General features: G+C 42.8%; 1 protein-coding gene across 10 annotated transcripts in view; it reads right to left on the reverse strand.

The window, feature by feature from the left end:
• FGFR2 (fibroblast growth factor receptor 2) overlaps positions 1–15,382 on the reverse strand; it is an 80,481-nt gene that overhangs the window by 46,441 nt on the left and 18,658 nt on the right. For 5 of the 10 annotated variants that reach the window (XM_064431491.1, XM_064431488.1, XM_064431490.1 and 2 more), the window contains 4 exons: positions 14,198–14,464; positions 13,438–13,512; positions 6,620–6,789; positions 513–636 (listed from right to left, as the gene is read on the reverse strand). In XM_064431491.1, coding sequence (XP_064287561.1) covers positions 513–636; positions 6,620–6,789; positions 13,438–13,512; positions 14,198–14,464 — 636 coding nt within the window. The remainder of the gene's footprint in view (positions 1–512; positions 637–6,619; positions 6,790–13,437; positions 13,513–14,197; positions 14,465–15,382) is intronic. The other 5 variants (XM_064431494.1, XM_064431496.1, XM_064431495.1 and 2 more) reach the window with 2 other exon arrangements.

Here is a 15,382-nt window from a genome sequence, read left to right on the forward strand (position 1 = left end):
CAGAACTCTCTTAGACTGTTGTGAATGCAAACTGCCTTTCCTGAAGCTCCAGATCTGCTCTAGCTGCAAAGTCAATATCTAGCTTTCCATTAAAAAAAAATCATTTCAGCTATAATAACAGGACTCTAAAGGATTGCTTGACAGTTTTCATAACTGCAGTTATTAAAGTCTGTGTTAGTACAATCATACAAGTAATAATTAAATTGTAATACTAATGATTAAGGTTGCATCAGCATGTATTATTTGGTCGTCATGGCAAACTTGTGGGTGGATATTGCACATGGATATTACACTTTTTGCCAAGGCAGGGGTAGATTAATCCTATAGGCACGAGTGAGACAGATGAATATATAAAGTTATGAAGCAATTGGCTGTGCAGTGAAATCTTATCTTTCAAGTACTGTGAAATCATCTCCAAAATAAACGCGGAATGTAGCAGCTCAGTTCCAAATGCTTTAATAGAGAAAGCCATTAGTGAAAAACAGTGTCCTGCCCATGAGAGCTTCACTTACCAACCACGTCGAGGTGGTAGGTGTGGTTGATGGACCCGTACTGGTTCTCCACTATGCATGTGTAGTTCCCCTTGTCCGACGGCACCACGCTCTCCATGATGAGGCTCCAGTGCTGGTTACGGACCTGGGGGGTGGAAGCAGACAGGTTGGGATCTTCTCAAGCAGAGTTTTACCCTCTCCCCTTCCAAAAGAACTGTTCCCTGAATAGTTATCCTTGTGTAATCCAGTTGGAAGCCTCTTCTGCTCTCGTTTGACAGCTCTGGACGCTGAAATGATTTATGCTTGACCCAGGACAGCGTGGCTGCAGAGTGAAAGCTTTCACACCCTCTGCTATAAATCTACCTGGCCCCTGCTCCAAGCACTGCAGATGTCAGTGCACACTCAGTCCTCCCAGGCTGAGCAGGGTGGCACCAATTAGCAGCAGTTGTCTTAGTGGGCTTTACCTTTCAATCCACTCTAAAGTGAATGCACGCCCTCAGGGTATTCCCCATCTGTCTCCAAAGAGCCACCTGGTAATAACTGCCCAACACAGGATGGATAGGATCCCCTACACATCCAGGTCTTCATCCCTTCTAAAAGCTCAGTGACACAGCTCACATTTTAGAGAAACTGAGCGGTGATGTTTGGGATTCCTCCCCCAGAACTCCTGCTGCTCTGGGGTATCCCAAGAAAGAAATTAATCCTAGAATCATGCTGCCTCGTGGAAAATGCCTGAAAAAAATCCTCATGGAAACAGAGCACAAGGATATACATTTATCTCACAGAATCCCTCTCAAACAGAATTTATTAAAAATACTGATTCTATTCCTATTTGAACTCCAAAGGAGCACTGGCTTTGGTCTCACAGAAAATAGGATCCAGCCCAGTACTGGAAGGATACAGAGCCATCCTGTACACACATATATTTCCTGCATCAGAAGTTGGCTCCCAAAATGACCTTTTGCTGGCTATGGACTAATTCCTTGTTTTAACATTACATTTTTGACAAAGTGCTCAGAAAGCTTAACATTTTCTGTAGCTGCAATGTACAATTCTTCAACTGCAAAGTACATATTTCAGCAAATGGAATAAAACACAATCTGCTACAGTCATTTTAATCAGCCAAATGGAAAGCAGTAATTCAGTGCTGTACACCAGAAAAATTTATGGACCATTCAGTGACGCTTCCAGTAACCATACATTCTTAAAACATCATTACAACTATAGCTATGAAATCCTGCATCGTGCCTGACTATTTTGTAGGTCCTTATCCAGCAGGAAAAGCTGCACAGGGCCACATACCAGTTCCAAGAGCACTTGCTGGAGGTAAAAATGCCTTCAGTTCAAAGCTTGGAAGAGAAGTTCTCTCTATAGGCAGCTCCTGGCTTTCCTAATTCCCCCAGTTAGTAATTATCTCAATAGCTGGATATGTCTCTTATTTCTCAGTTGTGGACTAATAATATTTAGCTAATGACTGGCCATGTGGACTTTGAAAAGCAAAGAAAGTGTGGGCAAGACTCCAGCAGGAGAAGATGCTAAGCTAATGTCAGAGCAATGTGTGACACAGCTTCAAAATCTCCAGCCCAAACTTAAGGCTTCTCTCCTCAGTGCCTCGTGTTGATGGTCAAACAATTATACTGATTTCATCAAAATGATATCTTGATTTTTCTCCACAAAAGGTTATAGATAAGTTTATAGAACTAGAAAGACTTTATCAGTGTTATTTTAACATCTCGTTGTTCTGCTAAGCAGCTCTGAAAGTCAAAGTTTGGGTGAGGAAGAAATGCTGTCAAACTCTTGGTAAATAACAAATACAACAGCTACATATTTTGAGTATTAAATACTTCTTTGTGATTTATTTTGAAGGACACTTGGTCAAAGTGGCCTGAACTTTCTGCCATTACAAGTTAAAACACACTTTTCAGAACCAGAGCAAGAGTTTTTATTCAATGTGACTGTAAAACAGGAAGACCAGATCATAGTTCCACAAAAGTTAAAACAAATAAAAATTGTAAACAAGCTACAGGTAATTAATTTGACAGAAAAATAGAAGGAATTGTTTATGTTCAATAAGAAAATATGACTAACTTACAGCCACAAGTGGATATACTGGATGGGAATATTAAAAAGTATTTGTGCAATTTCCCTTCTTGTAACTGCATGGGCAGAGATAATATCTTTATAGCAAAACAACAGCTTAAGCCACTTTGGTTTAAGCTAAACAACTGCTGTAGAGGTCCAAAGCAGTTATGACACATTGTCAGACAACTGGATTTATGTCAGGGCTCTGGATCCAATGAGATTGTTGGCTTAGTGCTTTGCAGCTACAAGTGCAGCATTGCAAAGTCCAGGAAAAACCCCCTTTGCTGGGGATGAGCAGCCTCTTCTCTCACTGAAGATTTCCAAATTCAACATTTCGTTCTCAGACATGCAACAGCCCAGCCACATGCCTGCACCCACACAGCTATAAACACAGGCTTTGGTAATGTGGCCTTTTTACGTGAAATGCCACATAACCTTAGTCCAGGTGTTTTCCTTACTAGTTATGGACGCTTCTAGCAAATTTCTGACAGCTTTATTAGGGGGAAATCCTTTCCACCAAGATTTAAATCATTCCTTCAAACAATCTTTCCAAAAGATTCAATTTTTAATCTGAATTATCAGTATCAAATGCATACAAACTGCACTCTTAAGTTATAGCTTAGAGGTGGGAATCAAACTGGAATCAAAATGCCGAGGAATATTGGTCAGAGAACTGGGAAAGGGCAAGGAATTTTTCCTTTTTGGAGTATCCCATAAAGAGCAGTGGGCAGTTCTGTTCCGTTTTAAAATGTGTGCCTTCACTGGAGAGATAATGTCATGAAAAGTTGTCACTTAGCTAAAAATGGATCCATTTTAAACTAATCTCAAAGGAAAGAAGGATTAGAAATGAAAATACAATTGTCCACAAAAGCAGCAGAGTTCAGCCTGTGAGAGGTACTGCTCAGACAAAGAGAACACGTACAGAACACCCCTGGCAAAGGCCACAGGCTTGTGCAGTTGTTCCTGTAATCATAAATTTTCTTACTCTGTATTTACCTGGCTGAATTTGAATGTGTTTAAGACAACTGCAGTGATGAAGCTTATCCAAATGCATAGGTGCAAACACACACGTGTTAATGCTTAAACAGTAACAGCTGATAGAAGTGAGTTTGCTTTCTGGGTGGTGTACAGGAAAGAAAAGGCTCCCCTGGTCTCAGAGAGGATTTAGATTATCAACTCAAAGAAAATATCAAATGCCTCTAAAGGCACAAACAAGACTTATCATCACTTTGAAAAATCAGAGTAAAAAATATTTAGATATTCAATAATTCCTGTTCTCTTTATTTTAAGGAGGTTGGGTATATCTTGAAAGATCATAAAAGGATCAATTTTGAAATTCACCACCCAGAATTAGTCACAATGCAGGAATTCCACCCTGGAAGATATCTTGGCCAGAACATACACCCTCCTGCTAGCCTGCCTGAGTGCAAATTGACTCAAGACATTCCCCAGTCCGAGGGACAAAGTGCTACAGGCCACTATCTGATTTTGATAAAAACAATACACCAAGGGATTTCTCATTCTTAGCAGGAAAGAGGTGGCTGAAGGATTACTGGGAAACTTTACATTTTCTTTCCCTTCCCTTTGTCCCTTAAGGCTTCACCAGGATGTTTGTCTCTTCTCTCAGATATGGTCAGGTTTGGATCCAGCTATTCTATCATAAATATTGTGAATATTTACAGCAAAAATGCCTTGCAGAGAGCAACACCCAGATTCAAGACAAGCTAAAGTGCAAGATTTAGCATGAGCTGCTGTGATACCTGGTTAAACACAGACCAACACTGATAGACTCAGTCCTTCCTGAGGACTCCTTGATTAAAAGTTCATTGGCATAGTGATGTCAAGAAAATACAATTCTCTCTATTCTAGTATAATTTTGCATGAGCCCACAGTGACTTCATCGTGCCCCTCGAACAGGATGAGGACACAGCTCAAAAAAAAAAAGCTCTGGAGTCCTCACTCTTCAACACCCATTCACTGGGAGCAAGCTTTCATCTTCAAAGATTATTCAAAATGACAGAATTTGGAATATACATAGATTTGGTTGATTTGACAATGATAAGTAAATCCTCCAAGATAATTTAAAATTCAATGTCTTTAGGAGCAACAAGAAAGTCTGAAATCCTCAGCTGTGTGCCCCTTTTTTTCCTTTGGACTAAAGAGATATAAGAAGTTATGATTTTGAATTAGAGGTACAGACTTCACATATCCAGCTGGCTTTAAGAACAGGCATCTGTGGTTCCTTCCCAGAGTACATACATACCTAGGAAATTGCATACATTTAATACACATGACCAAAAGTTTAATTTGTGCCACTTAATGGGCACAACTCTAAATGATCTCACCCAGCTCCCTAACACTAGCAGTGCCAGCACAAGGCTGATTTACCCCACCAAAGATCCCCCTCCCAAAGCAGACACCAGGTATCTCCATCCTGCCTCTCTAAACACACATTTTCCTTCATGGTCTTCAAGAGTGATATCTTCATTTCCCCTTCATCAGATGCAAAGTGTTCAAAATAACAGCCTGGTTACTACCAGAGCAGTTACTATTATTTTCCAAGACAGGATTAGTTTGGTTGAGGATTTTTTTTCCCTTAATTGGTGCTTTTTTTTGTTTTTAAAAAAGCACTGAGAAGGGCAAAAATCACTGAATGGGAGCCAATTCGTTAACACTCCACAGCGTTATGAAAGGCAGAAGGTGTTGCCAGGTGTACACTCATAAGCAACAGAAATTTATGGTGTAAGCAAACATAGATGGAAAAGTCTACTTAGATAATTAGTGCTCATGCAGGGAGACTTTCTGGGCTCTGCTCTCTGCTAACACAAATGTTGGAAAAAATGACACTTTCTACAGTAAATCCATCTAGAGAGGAAAGGAGACTGAGGCTTGTCCTCCTCTGCACTGGAAAACAGATTTTTTTGCACCGGGCAGGACCTGAATCAACAGCTGACAAAGCAATGGCTCAACCAAGGCAGCTCCCCAAAACCACTGCAACCAGAGGGCAAGGCAGTGGTGTGCAGGACTGGGGCAGCCTCAGAACTCAGAATTGAGCTCTGTCTAGCAAAGACAGTTCATTTGTGTCTAACGACCACTGCAAACTGCTGGGAGCAGCTCAGCACAAGCTCCAGGATGGGAAATCCAACCCTGACACAAGGGGACTGCCTGAGAAACTTCTCCTCCTGGGAGAGGAGCTGCCGAGGTGTCGGGGACGTGAGGAAACCACTGAGAGAAGACCCACACAGGAGGTGAAGGGAAGTCAGAAATGGCAATGCTTGAACAGCAATTTGCCACCAAAGTCACGCATTCCCAGTTCCTTGGAGGAGAGGGATCAGATGACCGAATCCTGACTTCTGACCTGACCTAGGCAGATACCATGAGGTTAAAGGTCTGTGCACTAACACACAGAGCAAGCTGGCCTCCCTAAAACTCTCTCTTAATCAGTAACCACCGACTCAGAATAAGACATCTAATCTGAAGCTATTTAAAATTCAAACAAACCCTTCCAAGTAATTGCTGTTACTTTCCCCTCAAATTCTTCTTCCCATTTCAGTTTCACAGGCCATAAACTCTATAGAAAATAATAACTTCTGACTTCCAAGGCTTCCTTTATTAAACTGCCATACACTTACCAAAGCGGATGGCCGTGTTTTTAACAATGCAGCCAAAAATGAATAGAGAAAAACAGTCTTAATCTGCTTTGCTAAGTCAGTCTTTAGTTTTCCAAATACGTCTCTAAAAATAATCCTTAGCTGCACTGCTAGGCTAGAAGCTTGAATTTCAGAGAAAAAATAAATAATTAGTGCTCAGTAACCGCCAAAGAAACCACCCACCCTCCCCCAGAAGAAAACAACCACCTCTTTTTGCTTCCACGTTTGATCCAAGGCCATTAAAACATTTTCTGTTGACTTCAGCAAGTTTTTGGTAGATTTTTGGGGTTTTTTGAGAAGGAGGAGGGCTGGCTTTGGGTTGTTTGGTTGGCTTTTTTTTTTCCTAACAGCTTTGGTCAAGAAGAGAAATTACAAAATGCCGTGGTGAGCCCTTACCTTGTAGCCGCCAATGCGATGCTCCTGCTTGAACTCCTTCCCGTTCTTCAGCCAGCGCATGGTCGGCGTTGGGTTGCCCATGGCAGGGCAGCGGAACTTGACGGTGTTGGCGGCCGGCACGGCGTGGAGCCTCTTCTCCATTTTGTCCGTGTGTGTCCAGTAAGGCGCCCCTGTTCCAAAGGGACACATGCAGAAACATCAGCACGTGGAAAGTCAGCTCCCTCGCCAGCCCCTTCCACCGGCGCTCAGAGCCGCAGAAACCGGTTTCAGGCACGGTTTAAAAAGAGCACAGGGCTGGAGATCAGCTGCTGCCAGTGTCAGCCAGGGTTTTGCAAATGGCTCAGTCTGCCGCTCTGGGTATTTAATTTGTGACAAAATTCCAGTAATTAACCACTGACAACTTTTGTTTTGCGTACATCAAGTAAGACACAGGGACCAGGTTTTCATCAGATAATTTTGACCTCAACTGAGTTACTGTGATGGTTCAAACTGAGAGTTTTTGGCCCTCAGCTGTGAAGTCAGACAGACCAAGACAGAAGATGCATGGAAGCATCAGCCTTCCCCTTTTTTCCTTCTGTGAGAAGGGGGATGAAAACACCCCCAGTCTGACAGCAGCTAAAGCCTGCAGTGTGTGGTGCCAAGGTGAACTGTGCTGCTACTGCCATAGAAACCACAGAAATGTATTTACAAATGGAACATATTTCTGAAATCTTAACACAAGCAGAGGAAACCAAACGAGTAAATGTGGATCAGCAAAAAACATTTATCATTTTGGAGGGGTTTCCCACACTAATGAGCCTCCTGGAGTCCAAAGGGTCAGTGACATCCAAAAACATGGCATAAAATGAGAGTGCCTCTCTCTCAACACATATTTTCTGAGGTGATCATTTTCCCAGACCCTGACATGGCTCTCCTGGCTCTCGCTCACTCCTTGCCATGTCCTGGCCCAGCCTGTGCCCACATGAACATCATGAGAAGCATGTTTGTCATGTCCCAATAGAGGAAACACAGCAGAACAAAATTTACAACTGCCCATGTGTTTTTACCCTCACAGAAGTAAACTTAGAGCATAGACCCAAAGACAAAGTTATCCCATGCTCTGGATCCTTGCACAGCTTTATCTACATTTCTCAAAGACTTCATGGCATTGCTTCAGTCATCTCACCATAACAGGGTTGTTTTGTTTTGGGTTTTTTTTAAGTTAAAGATTCAAGATCTATTTAATAGTAGGAAACATTAATTTCTTTTACAATGGAGTTTTCCTGAAGCAAATCAGATTAGTGTGGAATTTTTAGGACTAGGGGGGTCCAGAAAAATAACTCAATTTCTCTCAACCCTGCTTCATTTCCTTCATTAGCAGGCCAACACTCCACTATAAATAAATTCTTCCGTTCCTCAAATATTTATAGCAGTTCTTACAATCAGTGCAAACTCAGAAATCCTGCTACCCCCACCCCCTCTATAAATAAAAATACAGCTGGACAGAAAATACAGGAATAAATCCTTTAACAAATTCTCTCTGAGTATAAAGAAAACATTCTAAAAGCAAGTCCTATAATGATGCTATGAACGATAAGTGTTTGGGTTTTTTTTTTTTGCCCGAAGTGGCAATTAGTGTTAAAATTAATGAAGTAGAAAAGCAAAGCAAATTTATGCATGTAATCAAAATAGAAAATCAAGTAACTATTGAAAATTTAACTGCAACACTAAGAAATTGTTACGCAGACTGAAGTGAATTAGGGATGCAAGGAAAATCACTGTTAACATTATTTGCTAAAAGCAGGATCACATTAAAACAACAGAAGACTTTAAACAAAGCCAACCAGAGGAATTAACTGCTACACGCAAAGGCCAAATTACATTACAAGTATACCAGGCAAAGGCAGAATTACATGCTGTTACTGAGGGATTAAAAAGCTGTTTTCCCTGGACTGCTAAAAAGTCTTCCACAAGGCAACCTCTGCTGGGCCCTACTTGCAGCTCCCATAAAGTCAAAGAAAACTGGGGCAGGTCAAAGATAATCAACCATCCAATCCAGTTGTATCAGCACCCCAGCCAGAGCAGAGGGTTTGCTTCAGCCCCAAATGAGTACTGCCATCCCAGCAGCTCTGCAGCCAGCACTGCCATTTCTCACCACATCCACCACCCAAACCTCTCTCACATGTACGGGCCACAAAGAGCCACATGCAGCCCCTGGCAAGCACAGCCTCTGAGCCACGAGCTCCACAGCTCTCCCACAGCAAGAGCAAGCTCTGGGAAGCTCCCATCAGGCTGCAGACTGGGACCAGGGCACTGGAGTCAGTCAGGATGCAGCCACCAGCAGCTCCCCAAAAGCTGCTTCACACAGCCAAGTTTGTACAGTTATGGTCCAGCCCATCCTCTGGTTTTCTTGAAAATAACTATCCTTTCCATCCACAACCTGCTCCTGGAAAAGCTCCAATACAACAAATGCACAGAGGGAGATCTCTGACAGAGATGGGTGCAAAAAAGAGGCCAGGCAGATGCAGGCAGGAATGAAGAGAAGCGGTTCCATTTTGTCCCACAGGAGGGGAAAGGAAAGACCCCAGACTGGGAGAAAGGTTTGTTTTGAAAGCTTCCCCTCACCCAACCTTCAGCATAACCTGCAGTGCTTCTAAATTACAGGTCAGCTTGGAGAAAAACATTCAGACATCACATATGGAAAGCACCATCTGAAAATGCTTCAAGACATCCTACATTTGGCAGCTCATCAGCATGTTCAAGGAAAAGAGGAAAAGGCAGCAACATCCATAAACCACCACTCGCCCTCAAATTGTGCTTTCATTCAGTGATTGATCTGATTAACACACAGCATTCTTCCTCACAGATTAAATCATCATAACCTAAAACACCTTTTAGTTCTTCTATTTGTCTTGGAGGGGAAAACCACTGAGCTTCACTAAAACCGATAATGAACACAGTTAATGAGTGGACACCACCAGGTGCTGACTGCTCTCATGGGCCACCTCCATCACATCCCATCACTGCCACCAGGACAGGCAGAGTAGGAGGCACCACTGCTAAAAGTTCACAGTAACCACAGGGCAGACTCCAGCATGAAGCAGCAAAGAGCAGCAGGGGAACGGGTGGGAATTCCTGAATGCTCGTAGAGTTCTCATTAGTGAAGAAAATATCCTGCTGACCCACACTGCACAGACATTACATCTAATCAGCCAAATCTCCTGCATGTGAAATTGAAATTAGGAAGCCCAGGGGACCACTTCACTTCAGGACTCTTCAGTTTTTATTTGGACTTATCGAATACAAAGAAACACAAAAGTAGGCAATTCCAGCCTGCCTGACAAGCACCTCAAGCAGGCAATAGAGCGCCATAAGTGACCACATCAAACTCCTCCAAGGTTTTCAGTGCTATTGTATTTGACCTTTAATTAAAAAACACTTCTAGGCAACATCCAATTTTTGCTGCTCCCCTGAGTGGGTTTCCACTCTACAGGATTTGATGAATTTGAACCTTGTTTCATCCTTTCTGAAACTCTTCAAGGCATGAAAGGAACAGCATGTGGATTACATTTAGATACTTTTTGTTCTTGGTGCCAATTTACCATTGCTTGGCCCAGAAGAAATTGTTTAAAGGGCGATAAGGAAAAGAAGTCATAAAGCCTCCAGTTGCCTGACCAGAATTCAAGGCAGAGCAGCAGCATCTTCAGGGCTACCCAGAGGTCTACAGAATAAATTAGTTGGTGGACTTGATTGCAACCACCAACCCTTTGTGGAGAAAGGGTACTGTTTTGCAGTGGAACCAATCCTGCACCTTCCCCACGAGCACTAATCCCTTCAACAAAAGCTGGAAGTAATAAAAAGCTATTCAGGATGCAGTCTGGAACAAATCTACCACAGTGTTTTTTCAGACAGTTAAAGTATCTGTCAAGCTGAAGGGACAGCAAACGCAGAGTGAAATTTGCTCTGCGTGCCTCTTACTGAAAACACACACAGGGCCAGTGTTCAAATGCACATGGGTACAGACCAGTGCCCTCCTCTCCCAAGGAGGAGCTGCTCCTCACATCTACAGAGTCACCTACAGCCTCCACTGACTTCAAGAGCAATTGTATTTTCTGGGGAGCCTTGAAAATTACACTAGATTTCTTCAACAGCCTCTCCACCTGCATTTGGAAACCTTGGCCTCTGAAATACAACAGCTTAAAAGAGTACTTAAATAAAACAGCTCTAAAAAGTTTGTTTTAGTTTTAAGTATGCAGGAATGAGAATGCCAAGGTTCAGCTTCCTGTTGAAGGCACTACAGCCATTTCCTGCCTCATCTCGTCATAATTAACATGCCAAGACAGCTGGACTTTATCAGAATTGTTTCATCAAAAAGCAACAACCTTTGAAGACTCTGGCCTTTTGTTTCCATTAGTAAAGGCATAACCAGGCCAATTTCCATTGCTTATCCTTAATGATCACAGCTATAATTTGTATGTAAATTATCAGTTAAATCATTTGAGATCTGCAAAACTCAAACTATGATTGAGGAAACACTACTTAAAAAACTTCTGTAGAAAAGCATCAGCCAGAGACTATTGTGAGGTCATGGACTTTGCCAGGCTCAACATCCCACAGGAAGGGAAGGTAAAGGGCATTTGGCCATTGTGTTCCACTGCCTGCCCCACAGCACACACAGGGCACACACAGCTCCTGGTTCACTCCTCCATCTTCCTTCCATCTTTCTTGTAACACAGTACCTTCAATTAGACGTGGCCTCTTGGATGTGATAGAAAACTTGGAAGAGGAAAAAAAGGCTTACAAGGCACTAGGCACACCACACCACGTCCCACCCCTGACTTTCACACATAACTTGCCAAATCACAACCCTCTTTCAGCAGCCTTGTATTAATCCAAGGGAATTACTATGATGCAACTTTTCACTGAACGCAGAATGCTTGGAGGGACACGGTGCCGCGACCCTTCAGTCATGGTTCTGCTTCCAGCTCAGACCCTGGGAGGCTGTGCTGCTCCCTCAGCAGACAGTGGGCACCTTTTAAAGAGCAATCCAACAAGGAGTTGCTTGTGGAACGCTCCACTCAGGCCCAAATCTGTCTTTTGCAGTTTCCTCCCTTCCATCTCCACACTTTCCCCGCCATCCGCAATGTTTGAACGTTCACGCCTGAGAGGCATCTTTCACTCAGAGCAGGGAAAGTGTGCTGGCCCCTGCTGCAGCACACACCCCTGTCCCAGCAGATGGACACTGTCAAGGGCCTTTCACCAGCTCCCCAATCAAGACTGATTAACAGTAGCTTAAAATGATAGCTCGTTTTACAAGAACGGCATTAGCGCAGCCGCTGGGCACTGCTCCCTGTCACTGGAAGGGCAGGAATCCTTCTGAGGCCACTACAGAACACAGCTGCCTTGAGAGCAGGTCCTTCACTTCTTCCAAAAGCCATTTATGCTTACAATGGATCACCAAAGCCACCACTGCAGATCAGAAGCACAATTGTCACTGAAAATGTCACAAGTCCTTTTCTGACCAATACCAGTAAAGCTTTAAGGAACAGCAAACATCGGAAATGCTTCCTAACAGGAATTTCTAACCACGGCTCCATTTCAGGGCAGAGCTAACACTGCCTGGATTGGTGAGTTTCAACTAGACAATCTGTTTTAAAAGCAGTGTCCTTTTCCAAGGTCTCCAATTCTCTTGGCCACTGCATTCCTCTGTCAGGGCAGCCTCCAGCTGCCTGATCTCAGCCCCTTCCAGAGGCACCTGTGCATCAGGCCAGGGTTAATCACACTAACAGATGGCAGAGGCCAAACAGGCAGCTAGGAACTTATATCACTTTAAATAGCATCTAATGTTTCACAGCTTCAGGCCGGGGGCAGCCGCACACAAAAGGCACCAACCGGGGCAGCCGAAATCAGGCTCCTGCTTGCTCACCTGAACAAGTGCTCCAGGCTGCAGTGCAACTGCCAGCTCCTGGCCAGGCAGAGCAGCAAACACACTCCCTGCCCACTGTGGGTGCTGCTCAGACTTCTCCCCCAAAGGATTTCTGTGCTGTGTTAGTGACTTACCAGGCACCAGTGACAGCAAACCACCAGTCACCGCGGGGGTTTTGCTGCAGTGCATAAGGAGCCAATATGAATTTTACATACTTTTTTTTTCCTCTTAGAGAGTGCTCTATTTAGAGCTTATTAATAGCTTTATGAATTCTCTAAAGGGGACGAAGTTTAACGCATTCAGATAGGTCTAAGAGTCTTTTAGCCCATTTTCATCACGCATAAGTAACATAAAATGTGGGTTTAGCACTGAATCGCCTTCTTTGCAACAAACCTTAAGGTTCTTTGCAGACAAAAGAACCTCATTTTCTCCAACTCATCCACCCTGGTGAGATTTCTGTTGAGATTAGGGATTGGAGGATTTTCCTCATAACAACTTAATTTTTTTTTTCAAGTTTTCATACCACCTTTTAACAAAACAAGCTGGATCTTTGTTTCTTCTGTTGAATTTCTGCACACATTCAGGAAAAGTTAGTTCATCTGTCAGAGTCTAAACCAGACAAAGACCAAACTTCAATTCAGAAAGAAAGGAAACTGCAGAAATGCCAGGAAGAAGTGAAAAAAGAAAGTACAGACCAGAAAAGCACGTTCAAAAGAATATTAGTTTATTTTTTATTTTTCTTTTCCAAGTTATGAGCTACATGAAACAGAAAACAGAGGAGGACAAAGATAACACTATTTGACAGTACATGCAGTTAACAGTGAAGAAGCTCTGAAGACAGGAGTGCAAGAGATGGGACATGATTTTCCACGTGGATCTTGCTAGTGACTTCTGGCAGTTCACTGTTACTTACTCATCTGGTTGCTGTCATTCACAAAGTCCTCGGACCCATCATTGTCATCTTCATCATCCCCAGAGGAAAGAGCATCTGCACATTAAAAACAACCAAGTCTTTAAACCAGCCTGTTTTTTTTTACAGAAAAACAAATTGATAAGCTACATCTTAGACTGTGTATTAAGAAGAATAAATGTTTATGTTAGTTGTGCAGAAGCTAGAGAAAAAGAAAATCCAGCCACAAAATGTGCTATTTCCATGTAAAATTGTAACAAATCTAGCTAATAGTCCTGAAGTGTTACAGAGTTTCCCATGGGGAGTTTGCTAATTGCAAAAACTTTTCTGCTTAATATTTATTTCTTTAACTTCTGTTAAAGAAATGCAGTTGAACAGAACTAAGCATCTCCAGAACAATTTGTCTCTAAATTTGAAGGATGTAGAACACATATTTTCCTCTTCTGATGCATGGGGCAAAAACCTGTATTCATTCTACTGGCTTTAACATCATCACAGTAACTGTCTAATTTAATCCTGTCTGAGTGGCATAAAACAGAGAGCTCTACAGCTCTTAATCTCTGTAGAGCCCATGGAGCAAAAAGGAGTGGATACAAACTGAGCCCATTTCAGGGTCAGGACAAGGAGAAAAATCCCAAAAATGGCTACAGAACTCATCTTAACTCACTGTGCCCTAATGGACTGTTTCATGTTAGGTCATAAAGTGTCTTAACATCACATCTTACAGCTTCTGCATGCAAAAACCTGTGTTTGACTCACTCACCTGTAACATTTACAATGAAGTACAGAGTATCACTGTCTAGGGTCCTAACCGCAGTGCAAGCATAGAGGCCCGAATCTCTGGCTGTGGCATCCTTAATTTGTAAGTACTCCCCAATAATCACTGTCCTATTGTCAGGCCCCAAAGGGAGCCCATCCTTAGTCCAACTGATCATGACGGCGTCTCTCAATTGACAGCGCAACTCAAGCGTCTCTCCTGGAAGTGCTGAGTAAACATCTGGCTGAGAGATTTGGTATTTGGTTGGCGGCTCTGCGAAGGTGGAAGGAAAGGAGGAAAAAATAGAAGAAAGAGAAGGGGAAGGAGAGAATTTCCAACACAGGTCAGTGAAGGCCCTTTTCATCCATGGAAATCAAGTTACGTTAAATTTAAAAAAAGGTTTGTCCAGATTAGCCCAGTATTCCGTGTTGTTAAACTGAACCACATGCAGGTTATTTTTGAGAAGTTCACCACCAGTAAAGCTCAGGCACTGTTGATCAGTGTCTTGGCATGTCCCTTGTCCCCAGCACCACACAAACACATTACTCCCCTCATCGGTCACACAGAACAGGGGACAATGAGGTTTGCAGAACCTGGAGGCTTCAAGGACTTGTAGGAGAAGGAGGGGTTCAAAAGGCAAATCCCATTTTCTATCTTAGTGTTTGGGTCCACAATTCAAATGTATAATTATCTTTCCCCACCTGATTTTACTATAAGTTGCTTTTTAACTTTTCAAACCTGGGAAGTGCTGAAAGTGTTGAAAGAAAAAGATGCCCAAAAACCCCTTCATTCACTAAGCTAATAAACATGAGTTCCTATACACAGCATATGTGATGCCTTTTATTTTTCTCCCTGTGCCCATCACAAAGTGCAGAAGGCAAATGTAGAGACTACCAGCACTTCTCTCCATGGCAGTAACTTTTCCCTTTAAATTCTTTTTTGCTTCATTACTTATTTCACAACCTCTCCCAAGCAGAATACAGCAGAAACCCAGGGGCACAAGCAAAGCTTTCAAAGTCAAAGTACGCGCAGAAGTTCCGAACGCAATGGCTCATCCATCAGCTCCCTTTGGTAACAAGAAGAATGTCAAACCACAGTCTTTTTCCAAAAAAACATCCTTGGAAAACTACATCTGCCTATAGTTTACTAGAGCTTCATCCCCCCCTTGCAGGGCCAGCTCTCAGCAGGGGG

Source organism: Passer domesticus, chromosome 8 (genome assembly GCF_036417665.1).
Source record: "Passer domesticus isolate bPasDom1 chromosome 8, bPasDom1.hap1, whole genome shotgun sequence".
Lineage (NCBI taxonomy): Eukaryota > Metazoa > Chordata > Aves > Passeriformes > Passeridae > Passer > Passer domesticus.